Here is a 19,418-nt window from a genome sequence, read left to right as displayed (position 1 = left end):
TTGGGTCATCACATTCTCCACCTCTAAAATAACCGTTCATCCTCGAATGGACATAGTAAAGTACCTGAGTTGGTGAAAAGGTGGGGATATCTACTCCGCATATCGAACTCGGACTCCCAAGTAGTTGCCTCAACAGGCTGATCTCTCCACTGCACTCGAACTGAAGGGTAACTCTTTGATATCAACTGGCGAACTTGCCGGGCTAGAATAGACACCGGCTCCTCCTCGTAAGTCAAATCCTTGTCCAACTGGACAGAGCTGAAATCTAACACATGGGACAGATCGCCGTGATACTTTCGACGCATAGACACATGGAACACTGGATGAACTGATGCTAACCGCGGTGGTAATGCAAGCCTGTAAGCCACCTTTCCTACCCTCTCTAGGATCTCAAAAGGTCCGATATACCTAGGGCTCAACTTGCCCTTCTTTCTGAATCTCATTACACCCTTCATGGGTGATACCCGAAGTAACACTCTCTCTCCGACCATGAATACAACATCAAGAACTTTGCGGTCGGAATAACTTTTCTGCCTGGACTGAGCTGTGCGAAGTCGATCCTGAATAATATCCAAGGCATCCTATACTAAGTCTGTGCCCAACAACCGAGCCTCTCCCGGCTCGATCCACCCAACTGGCGACCGACACCGCCTACCATATAATGCCTCATAGGGAGCCATCTGAATGCTCAACTGGTAGTTGTTGTTGTAGATGAACTCTACAAGGGGCAAAAACTGATCCTATCATCCTCCGAAGTCTATAACACATTCGCGGAGCATATCCTCCATGATATGAATAGTGCGCTCGGACTACCCATCCATTTGAGGATGAAATGTTATGTTCAAATCAACCCGCGTACCCAACTCACGTTGTACTGCCCTCCAGAAATGCGAGATAAACTGTGTACCTCGATTGGAAATGATAGACACGGGCACACCATAAAGACGGACGATCTCACAAATGTAAATCTCTGTCAACCGCTCCAAAGAATAGGTAAATGCCTTAGGAATGAAGTGCGCTGACTTGGTCAGCCTGTCCACAATGACCCAAACTACATCGAACTTCCTCTGAGTCCATGGGAGTCCAACAAAAAAATCCATAGTGATACGCTCCCACTTCCACTCAGGAATCTCTATCTTCTGAAGCAAACCACCAAGTCTCCGATGCTCGTAATTTACTTGATGGCAATTTAGACACCGAGCTACATATGCAACTATGTCTTTCTTCATCCTCCTCCACCAATAATGCTGCCGCAAGTCCTGATACATCTTGGCGGCGCCCAGATGAATAGAATACGGGGAACTGTGGGCCTCTTTAAGAATCAACTCACGAAGTCCATCCACATTAGGCACACAAATACGAACCTACATCCTCAAAACTCTGGCATCTCCAATAGTAACCTGCTTGGCACCACCATGCCGCACTGTGCCTCTAAAGACAAGTAAATGAGGATCGTCATCCTGCCGATCTCTGATGCGCTCAAACAAAGAAGACTGAGCAACTGTATAAGCTAAAACACGGCTAGGCTTAGAAACATCCAACCTCACGAACTGGTTGGCCAGGGCCTGAACATCCAATGCAAATGGTCTCTCACCAACTGGAATATATGCAAGACTACCCATACTAGCTGACTTTCTACTCAAAGCATCGGCCACCACATTGGCCTTCCCGGGATGATACAGGATGGTGATATCATAGTCTTTCAATAGATCCAACCACCTCCTCTGCCTTAAATTGATCTCCTTCTGCTTGAACAAATACTGTAAGCTCCGATGATCCATGAATACCTCACATGGCATGCCGTAAAGATAGTGCTTTCAAATCTTCAACGCATGAACAATGGTTGTAGCTCTAGATCATGAACATGGTAATTCGTCTCATGAACCTTCAGCTGCCACGAAGCATATGCAATAACCTTGCCACCCTGAATCAATACCGCACCCAGACCAATACGAGATGCGTCACAATATACTGTATAAGATCTTGAACTTGCAGGTAGCACCAATACAGGTGCCGTAGTCAAAGCTGTCTTGAGCTTCTGGAAGCTCGCCTCACACTCGTCTGACCACCTGAACGGGGAACCCTTATGGGTCAACCTGGTCAACGGGGCTGCTATGAATGAAAACCCCTCTATGAATCGACGGTAATAACCTGGCAATCCCAAGAAACTATGGATATCTGTAGCTGATGTGGGTCTAGGGCAGTTCTGAACTGCCCCAATCTTCTTAGGATCCAACTGAGTAGGCTCTGCTGATACAACGTGACCCAAGAAAGTAATTAAACTCAACCAAAACTCACATTTTGAGAACTTACCATATAACTGGTTGTCTCTCAGAGTCTGAAGAATGATCTGAAGGTGCTGCTCATGCTCCTCTCGGTTGTGGGAGTAGATCAAGATATCATCAATAAATATAATAAAAAAGGAATCCAAGTAGGGCTTGAACACCCAGTTCATCAAATCCATGAATGTTGCTGGGGCATTTGTCAGTCCAAATGATATCACTAGAAACTCATAATGCCCAAACCGAGTCCGAAAAATTGTCTTAGGGACATCGGATGCTCTAATCCTCAACTGATGGTAGCCAGATCTCAAATCAATCTTCAAAAATACCTGGGCAAGTTGATCAAATAAATCATCAGTCCTAGATAATGGATAGTTTTTCTTGATGGTGACTTTGTTCAACTGCCGATAATCTATACACATCCTCATCGATCCATCTTTCTTCTTTACAAACAACATATGTGCACCCCAGGGCGAGACACTAGGTCTAATGAAATCCTTATCAAGCAAATTTTGCAACCGTTCCTTCAATTCTTTCAACTCTGGCGGGGCCATGCAGTATGGGGGAATGGAAATGGGCTAAGTGCCCGGGGCCAAATCAATACAGAAATCAATATCCCTATCGGGCGGCATCCCTGATAGGTCTGCAGGAAACATCTTTGGAAACTCACGAACAACTGGCTCTAAATCCATGGAAGGAACCTCCGCACTAGAATCGCGGACATAAGCCAAATAAGCTAGACATCCCTTCTCGACCATATGATGAGCCTTCACATAAAATATAACCCTGCTGGTAGAATGGCCAAGAGTCCTTCTCCACTCTAATCAAGGCAACCCCTACAAGGCTAAGGTCACTGTCTTGGCGTGAAAATCTAATAAAATATGATAGGGTGATAGCCAATCCATACCCAGTATGACATCAAAATCAACCATATCGAGAAGTAGAAGATATACACGAGTCTCAAGACTCCTAATGGTGGCCACACACAAACGATAAACACGATCTACAATAATAGCATCCCCCACTGGTGTGGACACATACACAGGAGCACTAAGAGAATCACGGGGCACAACCAAATATGAAGCAAAATAGGATGACACATAGGAGTAAGTAGACCCCGGATCAAATAGAACTAAAGCATCTCTACTGCAAACTGAAACAGTACCTGTGATACCAGCGTCAGATGACTCAGCCTCAGGCCTGGCTAGGAAAGCATAGCACCGGGGTTGGGCCCCACCACTCTGAACTACATCCTTGGGATGGCCTCTAACTGGATGGTCTCCACCTCTAACAGACTGACCTCCACCTCTAATAGTCTGGCCTCTACCTCTAGCTGCCTAACCCCTACCTCTGGCTGGCTGAGCAGGTGGTGCACCAACTGGTGGTGGAACCATGGCACGACAACTCTGATGCTGTGAGCTATCCGTTGCCTGAGAGAAAAATTTAGCAATATGCCTCGGATCACCACAAGTATAACATAACATCGACTATTGTGACTGTTGACCCTGAAACTGACCCTGTCGACCTGAGTTACCACCCTGATAACTCTGGAGTGGAGGTGCACTAATAGGAGCTGGTGGTGCACTATAGGCTAGCTGGTCGGAATAATGCATCTAAGGGCCACGAACACCTGAGGCACCGTGGGATGCCTGGAGTGCTGAATGAAATAGCCTGGGAGGATGGCCTTCACCAAACGTACCCCTGCCTCTAGATGAGGCACCGCTGAACTCACCGGAATGACGAGGTCTCTTGTCAGACCCCTTACTTCCCTGAGCAAGAACTATCTCGACTCGTCTGGACAATAGCAGCTGCCTGAAAAGAAATCTCACTCCCACTCTCCTTAGCCATCTGCAATCTGATAGGCTGAGCAAGCATGTCGATAAACCTCCTCACCCTCTTTATCTCGGTGGGAAGCATAAGAATAGCATGATGAGCCAAATCCACAAAACGGGTCTCACATTGAGTAACAGTATACTGCCCTGCTGGAGACGCTCAAACTGACGGTGACGCTCATATCTCAATATGATGGGTAGAAACTTCTCTAGGAAGAGCTGAGAGAACTGGTCCCAAGTAAGAGTAGGCGACCAGCTGGTCTGGTCAACAAATAATCTCTCTGCCATTTCTTGGCAGAACCAGTCATCTGAAATGCAGCAAAATCGACCCCATTGGCCTCCACTATACCCATGTTCCGTAGAACCTCGTGACAGCTGTCAAGATACTCCTGGGGATCCTCTGAAGTAGCACCACTGAAGTGAACTGGGAAGAGCTTGGTAAACTTGTCCAATCTCTACAAAGCCTCAGAAGACATAGTTGGCCCATCTCCGGCCTGTGCCACAACAACTGATTGAACTACTCTAACTGGATGAGCTGCTGGAGCCTGATACTGGGGAGTTATCTGCTCCAGAGCGGGAGTAGTGGGAGTCTGGGCTCCTCCTCTAGCCTGAGAGACTATTGGTGCCATAGGAAATGCACCAATCTGGGCCACACTCTCCACAAGGCCCACCAAACATACCAAAGCGTCCTGCAGTACTGGGGTAGCAATGAACCCCTCTAGAACCTGAGTTGGTCTGGCAGGAACAGTCTGGGCTGGAACCTCCTCATCAAGCTCTATCTGAGGCTCCACTGCTGAGGCTGCTGCTCGGGCTCTAGGCTGAGCCCTGCCCCTACCTTGTCCTCTGGAACGGCCTAGACCTCTGCCCCACGTGGGAGCTGCCACTGGAGGCTCTGGCTACTACTCAGCTAAGGAAGCGGTACGAGTTCTCGCCATATCCGAGAGAATAAGAGTAGAAGAGTTCAATCAGTATTGAGAAAACAACATCGCACGACAGAGGAGAATAAAAGTGAAATTTGTTCCTAAACTTCATAGACTCTGAAAGATAAGCATAGACGTCTCTGTACCGATCCTCCAGACTCTACTAAGATTGCTCGTTAATCGTGAGACCTAGGAAACCTAGTGCACTGATATCAACTTATCACGACCCAGAATTCCCACCGTCGAGATCGTGATGGCGCCTAACATTTCACTTGCTAGGCAAGCTAGCATTAGAGAATCATTAAACCAATCTTTATTTCCATTTAGTAAATAACAATAATTACCTAAGATGAAATTAGTGAGTGCAGAATAATATAAAAACTGTATTAATTACTATCACCCGGATCTAGAGTCACAATTCACGAGCATTCTAGAATTCACTGCAAGTAATAGTTTGAAAGAAATACAACTGTTTGAATGAAAGAAACAGTAAAATAGAAGGATAGACGGGGACTTCAAGGTCTGTGAAAGCTGACAGATCTACCTTCAGTCTCCAGATAGCGGGTCCAACAGCTAAAATCTCGATCAACCCGAGCCGGTACCAAAATCTACACAGAAAGTGCAGAGTGCAGTATCAGTACAACCGACCCCATGTACTAATAAGTGTCGAGCCTAACCTCGACGAAGTAGTGATGAGGCTAAGGAAAGGCACCTACAAATCAACTTGTACTTTTTAATAGTGTCGAAACAACTAACAGTAATGAAGAGCTAGACAGGAAATATCGGAAGGGGGAAACATGCGGGGGAAATACGAGATAAAGAACTACAGCGGAATGATAACTGGAACAACCAATATACTATGAATCAACAGAAGCAGCGAATACAGTAAAGGAAGCATAAATGCACGGCATCACCCTTCGTACTTTTACTCTCAAACTCACCATAAAAATCAATAGAAATGGCACGGCATCACCCTTCGTGCATTAACTCTCATATCATGGCACGGCATCACCCTTTGTGCATTAACACTCACAATATGGAACGACATCACCCTTCGTGCTTTTAAACTCACAATATGGCACGGCATCACCCTTCGTGCTTTTACACTCACAATATGGCACGGCATCACCCTTCGTGCATTAACACTCTCCCTTACCATAATGCAATGAACAATTAACAATAGGGAGATAAAATAACAAGTAAAAGTCTTACTTCAACATTTGGTTCCACAATATCAATCTCAACTTTAACATAAATACTCAATTATCACCAGACAATCCGTAAACATGATAAGAACGATCAATTTAACAACACTAGTATAAACACATAGCAATTAGGCATAGAAAAGAGGCAATATAAGAAAAATGGAAGAAAACAAGGAAAACCGGTAAATTGGCGGCGCATAAGTACTCGTCACCTCACATATACGCCGCTCACATGAATTTCACATAATAAATAGTCTGAGGATCCTAATTCCCTCAAGTCAAAGTTAGGCACAACACTTACCTCGCTCACAAAGCCACTTAATACTCAATCACAGCTTTTCCTCTAGAATTCACCTCCAAACGACTCGTATCTATTTAAAAATGACTCAAAAATATCAAATATTGCTAAAGCAATAAATTACAATGCATAAATTTAGATTTCCCAAATTTTCCTCCAAAAAGTCGAAAATCGACCCCGGGCCCGCTTGGTCAAAAATCGTGGTTCGGACCAAAATCCATTTACCCATTCATCCCCGAGCCTAGAGATATAATTGATTTTGGAATCCGACCTCAAATTGGGGTATAAATCCCCCAAAAATATGAAATCCCTAGTTTCTACCCAAACCCCTAATTCTACCATGAAAACTCTAGATTTTAGGTTGACAATTTATGTAATGGAATGGGTAATTGAAAGAAAATGGTTTAGAATCACTTGCCAACACTTTGGGAAAGAAAATAGCTCTTGAAAATCGCCTTTAGTCCGTTTGGTTCTTGAAAATGTGAAATAATGGCTAAGTCCCGTTTTGATTTTGTTTTAAGTGTTGGGCGACAGTGTTCATCACATTCGCGAGAACACTATCGCGTTCGCTAAGAGTATAGGCTGAAAAGCATTCGTGTTCGCGAGCCCTTGCTCGCGTTCGCGAAGGCTACTCCCCCCTGTCCTTCGCATTCGAGAGGCATTGCTTGCGTTCGTGATGAAGGAAAGACCAACCCTTCCCCAGGTCCCAAATGCTTCGCGTTCGCGATGAGCCGGTCGTGTTCGCGAAGGGTAAATCCCCCATCACTTCGCATTCGTGACCAGGCCTTCGCTTTCGCGAAGAGTAAAAATCAGCCATCCTAGTTTCTACTTCGCGTTCGCGAGAGTGCCTTCGCGAACACGAAGAAGGAAACCAGAAGGGACCAGAATCTGCAGAAAACCAGATTTTCCAAAGTCCAAACATCATGTGGCCTATCCAAAACTCACCCGAGCCCACGGGGATCCAATCCAAACATGCACATAAGTCTAAAAACATCATACGAACTTGCTTGCACGATCAAATCGCCAAAATAACACCTAGAACTATGAATTTAGCACCAAATCAAATGAAATTCTCAAGAACACTTTAAAATCTTTATCTTCACCACTGGACATCCGAATCACGTCAAACCAACTCTGTTTCTCACTAAATTTCATAAATACGTTATAAATATTATATTAGACCTATACCAGGCTCCGGAACCAAAATACGGATCCGGTATCAACAAGCCAAAACATCAACCAATTCTTAAAAAAAATAATTTTCAAACTTTAAATTTTCATCAAAAATTCTTAACTTGAGCTAGAGACCTCCGAATTTGATTCCTGGTATACGCCCAAGTCCAAAAATTCGATACGGACCCACCGGGAGTGCAAAACACAAATTCAGGCTCGTTTACCAAAACTGTTGACCGAAGTCAACTAAAATTAACTTTTAAGGTAATAATTCTTATTTTCATCAATTTCAACATAAACATTTTCCGAAAACACGCTCGGACTGTGCACGCATATCGAGGAGGGTAAAAATGAGATTTTTAGGGATTAAGAGTGCATAATCGAGTTCTAAAACATACGATGATTTTTTGGGTCATCACATTTAAGAAATGAAATACCTATGCTGGGAGTGTACTCTAAGGTACCTCTTCACTCTAATCGCGAAAATCCTGGAATAGCCAGTGTCACGGTCTTAGTGTGACAATCAAGAATAGCATAATGGGACGACAACCAATCCATGCCCAAAATAATATTAAAGTCCACCATGTTGAGCAATAATAAATCGGCTTTGGTCTCAAAACTACTAAGAGCAATTAAACACGACCGATACACGCGGCCCACAACAAGAGAATTTCCTACATGAGTAGACACATAAACAGGGGAACTCAAAGAATCCCGAGATATGCCCAAATACGGGGCAAAATAAGAGGACACATAAGAATATGTAGAACCTGGGTCAAATAATACCAACGCATCTCTATGATAGACCGAGACAATACCTGTAATGACAGAATCAGAAGTGACTTCCTCTGTACGAGCAGGAAGGGCATAATATCTGGCTGAGCAGGTGAGGTGCCAGCTGGCACTGTAATCATAGCTTGAGGACCCATCGGAGCACGTTGTGGCTGAGAAGTATGTGGAGGTGCACCCCTCCTAAACCTGGGGAAATCCCTCACCATATGGTGAGTGTCTCCGCACTCAAAACAAGCTCTGGGAGGGCGTGGCTATTGTGACTGGCTCGGGCCAGGTCTGCTGGACTGGCCGCTAGGAACACCCTGTGTAGGAGGCACACTAGATACTGGTGGTGCATAATAAGGCTCATGGGGCCTAGAAGGAGATGGAACACCGCTGTAGGCTGGAAGGGTTGAATGAACGGGGCGACTCATAAAACCCCTACCATAGCGAGCTGCTAGGGTACTAGCACCAGAATAAAAACCAGTCTCTCGAGACCTCTTGGCCTAAATCTCCTCTCTATCCCGGGCAAGCATGCACTCCAATCTCTTGGCGATACTCACAACCTGCTGATAAGAAATATCCATCTCTAACTCCCTGGCCATACTAATCCGGATTCTAGGTTGGAATCCCTCAATAAACCGTCGAACCCTCTCTCGAACTATGGCAACCAAGGTCGGTGCATTTTGGGCTAAATAACTGAAGTGAACTGCATACTCTGACACAGTTATAGATCCATGGTGTAGCTGCTCAAACTCCACGCGCCATGAGTCCCTGAGGCCCTGAGGGACATACTCTCTTAAAACCATATCCGAAAACTGAGTCCATGTAAGTGAAGTTGCCTCAGTCGGACTACTCAACTCATAAGCACACCACTACTGATAGGTTGTTTCTCTAATCTGAAATGTGGTAAAAGAAACCCCATTCGTCTTCGCTACACCCATAGTACGGCGAATACGATGACACTCCTCCAGAAAATCCTAAGCATCATCTGTGGCCAATCCGCTGAAGGTAGGTGGGTGGTACTTCTTGTACCTCTGAAGTCTGAGCTGCTCTACCTCAAAGGTTGCTGCCCTAACCTAGGGCTGAGCTGGAGCTACCGACTGCATTGGTACAATCTTTGGAACCTAGTCTACTTGGACCCGCTACTCTAGAGTACCGGCGACGGGAGTCTGTGCTCCTCCCCTGGCTTGGGATGTGGCAGGAGCAAGTGGAATCAATCCAGCCTGAGATAAGGTGTTGAACATGCTTAGAAACTGGGCTAGAGTCTCCTAGAGGGCTGGTGCATAAATAGGTACCTCAGGTGTCTACCTTCCAGCTAGAGCTACTGGGGGCTCCTCTGTAGCAGCTCATGCAGGTGCTCTAGCTGCACCGCATGGACGTCCTCGGCATCTACCCCAGCCCTGGCCTCTCGCGGCTCTAGCATGGGGCGCGGGTTCTTGGTCATCAGATCCGCCTGTACGTGTCCTCACCATCTGTGAGAGAATAGAATACAGAAGTTTAGAATTTTAGAAGTCAACAATTTTCGCACGACAAGGAATAAAAGTAGTGAAATTTTTCTAACAGTTCCATAGCCTCCTGAAGATAAGTACAGATGTCTTCGTACCGATCCGTGAGACTCTAATAAACCGACTTATGACTCACGACATCTATGATCCTAGAGCTCTGATACCAACTGTCATGACCTAATTTCCCCTCCGTATGACGTCGTTATGGCACCTAGTCTCTATGACTAGATAAGCCTACCATTTGCGGAATAATGAAATGAAAACATAAATTTAACAACTAACTGTAGCAATAACACCGTAACTGAATACCATGCCGCTTGGCATGTACAATAACCAACTCCTTAATATACTACACAGCATTCCCAAAACACGGAACATCGTGAATCACAAATGACATAAGTAAAATCTAGTGTCTATATACATCAGAGTCTAACAAAAGTAAAATACATAAGATAATGCACATGGAAAAGAGTAGAAGGGTACTCCGAGGTCTGCGGATGCGGCAGATATACCTTAAAGTCTCCAAAGCTGTCCCGGCTCACTAATAGTGTGGCTAATAAGGAGCACCTGAATCTGCACACAAAAAAAACATGTGCAGAGAGTAGCATGAGTACAACACAATCGGTACCCAGTAAGTGCCAAGCCTAACCTCGGTCGAGTAGTGACGAGGTCAGGTCAGGGCCCTACTGATATATATATATATATATATATAATAAAACAAGATAGAATGAAATACCACCATAAAATAAAGACTAAAATTTAACAAGAATGCAATTATAGAAGGCAACAACTCAGTACACAGAGATAACAACAGGGGATTTCCCGAGATACCGTTTCGTAGTCCCAAACGTAAATGGGTAGGGAATCTACCGGAATACCATTTCGTAGTCCCAAAGTAAATATGTAGAATAGGGGGATCTCTCGGAATACCGTTCCGTAGTCCCAAAGTAAATATGCAATACAGGGGGATCTCCTGGAATACCGTTCCATAGTTCCAAAATAAATATGTAGTACAAGGGGATTTGCCGGAATAACGTTTTGTAGTCCCAAAGTAAATATGCAGTACCGGGAGATCTCCCGTAATACCGTTCTATAGTCCCAAAGTAAATATGTAGCCAAACGATAGAATTCAATAGTTACGGCACGAAATTCTACAGTTCAACCTAAGTACCAGTTAAGGAAAGACAGGTAAATTCACTACACATGCTGCGCGTAGTTCAAGTAAACAATTAAGGCAAGTAGGCATGCTATTCTAGTCTAGCTAAATACTACACATGCTGATGGAACTCAAATAAGAAGGAAATCAGGTTATTACTTAGTAAAAAGATCGGGTTTTTACACAATTTGCTCGTGTACGTACTCATCACCTCAAGTACACAACACTCATATATCAAAAACAATAAAAATCATACGGGGAGTTCCCCCACACAAGGTTAGGCAAGCCACTTACCTCGAACTAACCTTAATCAATCAGTAAGAATGCATTTTCCATGAATATCTGACTCCGAATGGCCCAAATCTAGCCAAAACTAATTACATATCATAACTACGACTATAATAGACTAATCTAATTAATGAAATCAAGACTTTAACAAAACTTCCGAAATCCGTCCTAAAAGTCGACCTGGGACCACGTCTCGAAATCGGGTAAAAGTCACAAAATATGAACACACATTCACTCACTAGTTCACTCGTACCAACATTACTCAAATCCAATACCAAAATCTCGATCAAAACCACAAAATTCAGCCTAAGAACTTTTCTCAAATTTTCACTCCAAAATCCAAAATTAAATGATATAATTAATGATAGATTAGTGGGATATAACTAAAATCAAGTGTAGAATCATTACCAAATTGATATCTCTAAAAATTCCTCAAAATTTTGTCCAAATCCGAGCTCCCAAACTCAAGTTTTGATAAAAATGGCCAACCCTCGTTTTTGAAATGATATAAGTCTGCCCAATGATTCCTTAATCACGATCGCGAAGAACAACTTTGCTGCCCCAGAAATTAACTCTACGCGAATCCGTAAAACACCACGCGAATGCGATGCTCTGGCTTTCATACTTATACGATCGCGAACAACCCAATGCATTCGCGATTAGCAAAGCGCGTAGCCTAGCTTTTGTCCACTTAACACTATGCGAACACGACCTTGGCTCTGTGTTCGCGAAGCACCACCTCACATCACTACGCATCCGTATGCCCCTGACTACAAATGTGAAGAACAATTCCATCCTCTCGCCTCGCTAGCTTACGCGATCGCGGATCACCCCACGCGATCGCGTATAAGGAAACCACAACTCAGACACCAGAAAACTTCAACAACCTCCGAAGTCCAACAATCGATCTGTTGGGCATTCGAAACACACCCAAGGCCCCCGGAACCTCAACCAAATATACCAACAAGTCCTAAAATACTATACAAACATAGTCGAGCCCTCAAACTACATCAAACAATGCTAAAATCACGAATCGCCCTCCAATTCAAATTTAAAGAACTTGAAACTTCAAATTTCCAAAACTGATGTCGAATCCTATCAAACCACGTCTGATTGACCCCAAATTTTGTACATAAATCATATTCAATATTACGGACCTACTCCAACTTCTGAAATCGGAATCCGTCCCCGATATCAAAATTTTCACTACCGGTCCAAATCTCCAAAAATTCAACTTTCGCCATTTCAACCCTAAATGAGCTACAGACCTCCAATACACAATCCGGACACGCCTCTAAGCCCAAAATCACCTAACGGAGCTAATAGAATTGACAGAACTTTATTCTAGAGTCGTATTCACACAGTTCTGACTACGGTCCAAATCCTAAGGCTTAAACCTCCATTTAGGGATTAAGTGTCTCAAAATACTCCAAAAGCCAAAACGAAATCTTCCGGCAAGTCATAATAGCAGAAATAGATATGGGAGAAGCAGTAAATAGGGGATCAGGGCTATTACTCTCAAAATGATCGACCGGGTCTTTACAGCATAAGATTGAAATATTGATGTGATGAGATTATTCTCCTTTATTGGGATGAGATTTATGATAGTTGTGATGAAGTTGACCCACACGGCATATGTGGAAAGGTGTCCTAGCCGATCGGGTGGAGATCGGACGCCATGTCGCGCACATGGTGGTTCCTACTCTTGGTAACACCTTTAATTTCATATCACGATGTCAATCCGCATTGTTCGTGGAGAGATGGACTAGCCGATCGAGCGTGTTCGAACTCCGTGCTAAAAATATGATGGTATATCGGTGCTAATGATCTCCCAACCAAAAATAATATTATTTTCGTATTTTGAGAAATTATTATGTTTCAACTAGGCTTTTGGATATCATTGATTGTTACTTGCTAGTTCCATGGTTTTCCTCTTCTTATATTTGCATTCTATTCCAAAAGAGGACATTTAACTTCATACTAGTACTATTACATATGTACTAATGCCTCTTTTGTCGGGGGCGCTGCATCTTTAATGGATGTGGGTGGTTCGTCAGCGGGCAGCCTTGATCCTCATTAACAGTTACTCTCTATCCATCAGGTTTTGGTGATCCCTACTCTTTTCCCAGCCTTACGTCACTTGACGTTGTACTTTGTGTTTTGAGGAATAGTTGAGGTCTTGTCGCGGGCACTTCCATACTACTCTTTTGTTGTACTTAGAGGGTCTGTAGATATGTTGTGGGTGGTGTTCGATGTTGGTTAATGAACTAGAAGTGTTAGTATTTAGCAAACATGCTTTCTCTCGTAACTATGGACTTGTAATATTTTAAAAATTGTAAAAATGAATCTCTTTTGAGTAATGGAAAAAGAATGTGGAATATTTTACTCTTCTCATGCTTATCTCTTGTTATTGGTTCTTACATTGTTATTGGATAAGGTTGGTTAGAAGGCATCAAGTAGGATGGCTTGATCGGGGTATCTCGGTTGAGCGTCGGTCGCACTCCCCGAGGTCGGGGTGTGACACTTAGGCTTGCAAGAGTTTGTAAACTTTGTTGTTGGATCAGAGTTGTAGTGAAGTATTTGGGAAAAATCCTAGTGGGTAGTAGGTTGTGATTTTTTCACTTTTTGAGCCAGGTGTTTTTCACGTAAAAATACTTGTATTCTTTACTTTCTGCATTTATTATTCCGCAACTATAGTGTAAGGAACACATAGAAGAATCTTCTACAATCTGTGCACATGAAAAATTGGACACCATATAAATCACCCTCCCCCCTCCCCCCCCCTTGTGTGGTATTAAGTATAAAACATCATCCATATTTGACCCATTTTTTAATGGATAATATGGGTGAATTACTATTTTCTTTTATTCATTTTGCCACCTCTACCCATAACTTTAAAAATCTATAATTTCACTAATATTTTCCACCACTATGCAAATAAATAGCTGAATATACCTCATGTGTTTATAATAACAATTGATGAACCTACGAAAGCAAGGAAAGTAAATTAACAAATGAGTGATTCCTAAATATGCAACACATCGTAAGAAATCTAGTTCATAACTATCTTGAGATCTAATCCCTTTAATTCTAGAATTATGTATCTACCATTCTTGTGAAAGATGTCTGCTTTATGATAAAAAAATAAATGTCTACCCATAAGTAATTAAATCTCACCTCCTAGCAAGTGAAATGTTTACACCACTTTAGAGGTTGTCACGACCCGAAATACCCACCTTCAGAACCGTGATGGCGCCTAACATTTCACTTGCTAGGCAAGCCAATGCTAAAATAATCTTAACTAATTTTAAGCAAATTAAATTAAATAGAAGTCAATTACTGAAATAAAATGCGGAAGACCATAAATACTGAATTATCAAATAAATCCCCGAATCTAATATCACAAGTGCACGAGTTACTAGAATAATACAATTAAAAGTCTGAATAAAATTCAAGTTGTTTGAAAGATAATACAGAGTTAAGATAAGATAGAAGGGGACTTCAGAACCGCGAATGTTGTGCAGCTATACCTCAAGTCTCCTCTGAGTAGCTGAATCCGAGCACGTCTATAATACGCCGCTGGGACCAACTCCAAAATCTGCACAAGAAGTGTAGAGTGTAGTATGAGTACAACTGACCCCATGTACTCTGTAAGTATCGAGACTAACCTTGACAAAGTAGTGACAAGGTTATGACAGGATACATACGTAAATAACCTGTACAAGTATATACAAATACGAAACTTCAGCAGGAAAAGTGTCACATAGCAGCCAATTAATTCATCAACAATAAAATGAGCAATTGATAATATAAAAATGGCACGACACTACCCTTCTTGCTTTTACTCTCATTCCTCCCATAAACTGATAAATAAATAGTAGTAATTGGCACGGCATCACCCTTCGTGCTTTAACTTTCTTTTGGCACGGCATCACTCTTCATGCTTTTACACTATCTGAAATTGGCACGGCATCACCCTTTGTGCATTTACACTCAAAAATGGCACGGCAACGCCCTTCGTATTTTTACACACTTCCTTACCATGAAAATAATAATATAAATTCGGAAGAGTATTTAAATGCGGGTATATACGCTTATCAATCAATTCAATACCAAAATACCGACTTCACCTTCCAAAATATTCAACAATAATTAAATAAATAATAATTTCAAGAATAGTGATCAAATAATCAATAATAAACTTAAGCAGGAATATCTTAATTAAATAGGCAATTATTCTCGATAAACAAATTCCACCCGTATGCTTTGACTCAACCACAACGCATAAGTACTCGTCACCAAACATATATATCGTACGAGCACATTAAATCATGTAGCAAATAGACAAATAAGTCCTACTCCCTCAAGTCAAGGTTAACCACGACACTTACCTCACTTTGCAAATGAATTTCAAGATTCCAATACATCTTTACCTCGATATTTCGTGTCCGAAAGCTTCAAATCTAATCACAAACAATTCAACATACTCAACACGAAACGTAGGAACTAATTCTATATGAAATTATAAATTTTCCGGATTAAAATCCGAAATTTATTTTAAAAATAAACAGTTAGACCCACATCTCGAATCCCAGAAAAACTCATAAAATACGAACACCCGTTCCGATACTAGTTCAACCATACAAATATTATCGAATTCCGACATCGGATTGCCTTTCAAATCCTCAACTAAAGTTATTTTTGAAGATTTCTACCATTTTTAATACAATATTTACCCATTTGAACTCAACAATCTTCCCATAACCTTATTGGTACAAGAATGTATAACTAATACTCTCACATGCAAGAATCACACTCATAATCACTCATCTTTATCGAAACTCAAAATTGAAGAATAGGGGTTAGAACCTTACCTCTTGGGTGAAGATCTTGTGATAATTCCTTGTTGGATTTCAAAGCTTGAACAAGATTTTTGATGAACAAAGCACTTGAGCTTCTTCCTCTCTCTAAAGCACTCTCACTTCTCTCTAAAATCATCAGATAAGCCCCAAAGCCTATTTATCAAAATGAGGTCGGGTTATGAAATTAGGAAAATTAACCCTCCGAAATCGGGTATGTGGTCGCATAATGGACCGCAGAATGGGTATACGGGTCGCACAATGCACCGCAGAATCGGTGCCCGGAAATGGGCTTCTTTGGACAGGTCTGTGATCAGTTTTGCGGTCGTATAACCACTTCTGGGATCGCATAATGGTTCTGCGATCGCAGATTTGGCCGCAGACTCGCATTCTGCCAACCTTTGGTAATTTGGTCATAACGTCTTGTAGGTGTGTCCAAATGACGAACGGTTAGAAGCGTTAGAAACTAGACACGAAGATATTTCGATTTATAGTTACATAATCACATAATTACTTAAATATAGTTATATATGCTTGTTCAAAGTTTGGTATAGTGCGTACCCATTTGAAACTTTAGTCTATTATAAAAATTTCCAACTTGATTTAGACTTAGGCCTCTCCTTAGACCTCACATCACTTATAATATGCCTCATACACTTGTTATAATATCCAATTGGTATCCATAATATTAATAGTCCTTAAATGAGAAGTTGAGTCCGCCCCCAAACACATAACATAACTTATCTCTTCTTTCACCCATTTCAATTTCCCAAATTTTTACTAACTCCCAAAATTTCAGAAACTTTCGCTAGAGTTTCCTTTGTAACTGGGCCTATCCACCTACCAGAGAATCCCAGAAACCAATCCTAACAATACATACATAATCCAATCAACCTAACACCACATGAAAACAATACTAACAGTGGCATCATAAGCAATATATTACTAGAAAATGAACTCCATTAACATCAAATATTCAGGTGATACGTAACTCATAACAGGTAAGCTCTCAACATCTTCATAGAACACATAAATGAATGTTTAAATTAAAGATGACATTTTTAGGTCATCACATTCTCCACTTCTAAAACAAACGTTCGTCCTCGAACGGAATTAGAGAAGTACCTGGGCTGGTAAAGAGATGTGGATATTTGCTCTGTATGTACGACTCGGACTCCCGAGTAGCTGCCTCAATTGGTTGACCTCTCCATTGAACCCGAACTGAAGGATAACTCTTAGACCTCAATTGACGAACCTGACGAGCTAGAATAGCTACCGGCTCCTCCTTATAAGTCAAATCTTTGTCCAATTGAACTGAGCTGAAGTCTAACATATGGTACGGATCACCATGATATTTTCGGATCATGGATACATGGAATACCGGATGAACTGCTAATAAACTAGGTGGTAGTGCAAGCCTGTAGGCTGCTTCACCCACCTTTCAAGAATTTCAAAGGGTCTGATATACCTAGGGCTCAACTTGCCCTTCTTTCGGAATCTCATTACACCTTTCATAGGTGAAACTCGGAGAAATACTGTTTCTCCTGCCATGAATGCAATGTAACGAACCTTACGGTCGGCATAACACTTTTTGCCTAGACTGAGCTGTGCGAAGTCGATCCTGCATTATATTCACCTTATCCAAGGCATCCTGTACCAAATCGGTACCTAAAAACCGAGCCTCTCCCGATTCAAACCAGCCAACTGGCAAACGGCATTACCTTCCGTATAATGCCTCATATGGAACCATCTGAATGCTCAACTGGTAGATATTATTATAGGCAAACTCCACAAGTAGAAAGAACTGATCCCAAGAACCTCCAAAGTCTATAACATAAGCGCGAAGCATATCTTCCAATATTTATATAGTGCGCTCTGACTGTCCGTCTGTCTGTGGATGAAATAATGTACTCAACTCAACCCGCGTGCCTAACTCACGATGTACAACCTTCCAGAAGTGAGAGGTAAACTGCGTACCTCAATCTGAAATAATAGATACGGGCACACCGTGCAGGCGGACAATCTCGTGAATGTAAATTTCAGCTAACCGCTCTGAATAATAGGTAACTACTACTGGAATGAAATGTGGTGACTTGGTCAACCTATCCACAATGACCCATAATGCGTTGAATTTTCTCTGAGTCTATGGGAGCCCAACAACAAAATCCATAGTGATACGCTCCCACTTCCACTCAGGAATTTCTAACTTCTGAAGCAAGCCTCCAGGTCTTTGATGCTCGTACTTGACTTGTTGACAATTTAGACACCGAGATACATATGCAAATATATTCTTCTTCATTCTCCTCCACCAATAATGTTGCCGTAAATCTTGATACATTTTGGCGGCACCTGGATAAATATAATAATGGGAACTGTGGGCCTCTTTAGGAATTAATTCACGAAGCACATCCATATTAGGCACAAAAATACGACCCTGCATCCGCAGAACTCCATCTTCCCCCACAGTAAGCTATTTGGCACCACTGTGTTGTACCATGACCTTAAGGACAAGCAAATGAGGATCATCATTTTGTCGCTCTCTGATATGATCATATAAAGAAGACCGAGCGACTGTACAAGCTAGAACTCGACTGGGCTCTGAAACATCCAACCTCATAAACTGATTGGCCAAAGTCTGAACACCTGCAGCTAGCAGCCTCTCACCAACTGGAATATATGCAAGGCTGACCATACTCGCAGCCTTTCTACTCAAAGCATCGACCACCACATTAGCCTTTCCAGGGTGATACAAAATGGTAATATCATCGTCTTTCAACAGCTCCAACCATCTTCTCTGCCTCAAATTAAGATCTTCTTCTCTAAATAGATACCGTAGACTATGATGATCTATGAATACTTCACATGACATGCCGTAAAGGTAGTGTCTCCAAATCTTCAGCGCATGAACAATGGCTGTCAATTCTAAGTCATGAATAGGATAATTCTTCTCGTGAACTCTTCAATACTGCACCAAGCCCAACACGAGATGCATCACAATACACCGTATAAGATCTAAACATGTGGGTAATACCAACATTGGCAATATAGTCAAAGTGGTATTGAGCTTCTGAAAGCTCAACTCACACTCGTCTGACCATCTAAATGGGGCACCCTTCTGGGTCAATT

General features: G+C 42.3%; 1 protein-coding gene across 1 annotated transcript; it reads right to left on the bottom strand.

Annotated features, from left to right (window-relative positions):
* Window positions 1-18,762: 18,762 nt before the first annotated feature.
* LOC138893226 (uncharacterized) lies at window positions 18,763-19,161 on the bottom strand. The gene has a single exon (XM_070177004.1). The coding sequence runs from the start codon at window positions 19,159-19,161 to the stop codon at window positions 18,763-18,765; it is 399 nt and encodes a 132-aa protein (XP_070033105.1).
* Window positions 19,162-19,418: the final 257 nt, after the last annotated feature.

This window comes from Nicotiana tomentosiformis, chromosome 5, assembly GCF_000390325.3.
Source record: "Nicotiana tomentosiformis chromosome 5, ASM39032v3, whole genome shotgun sequence".
Taxonomy (NCBI): Eukaryota; Viridiplantae; Streptophyta; class Magnoliopsida; order Solanales; family Solanaceae; genus Nicotiana; species Nicotiana tomentosiformis.
This window is presented reverse-complemented; position numbering and strand designations above follow the sequence as displayed.

Coding starts and splice junctions, on each gene's coding strand:
- LOC138893226 (XM_070177004.1), bottom strand. CDS start 19,161: ATGTCATGTGAAGTATTCATAGATCATCATAGTCTACGGTATCTATTT.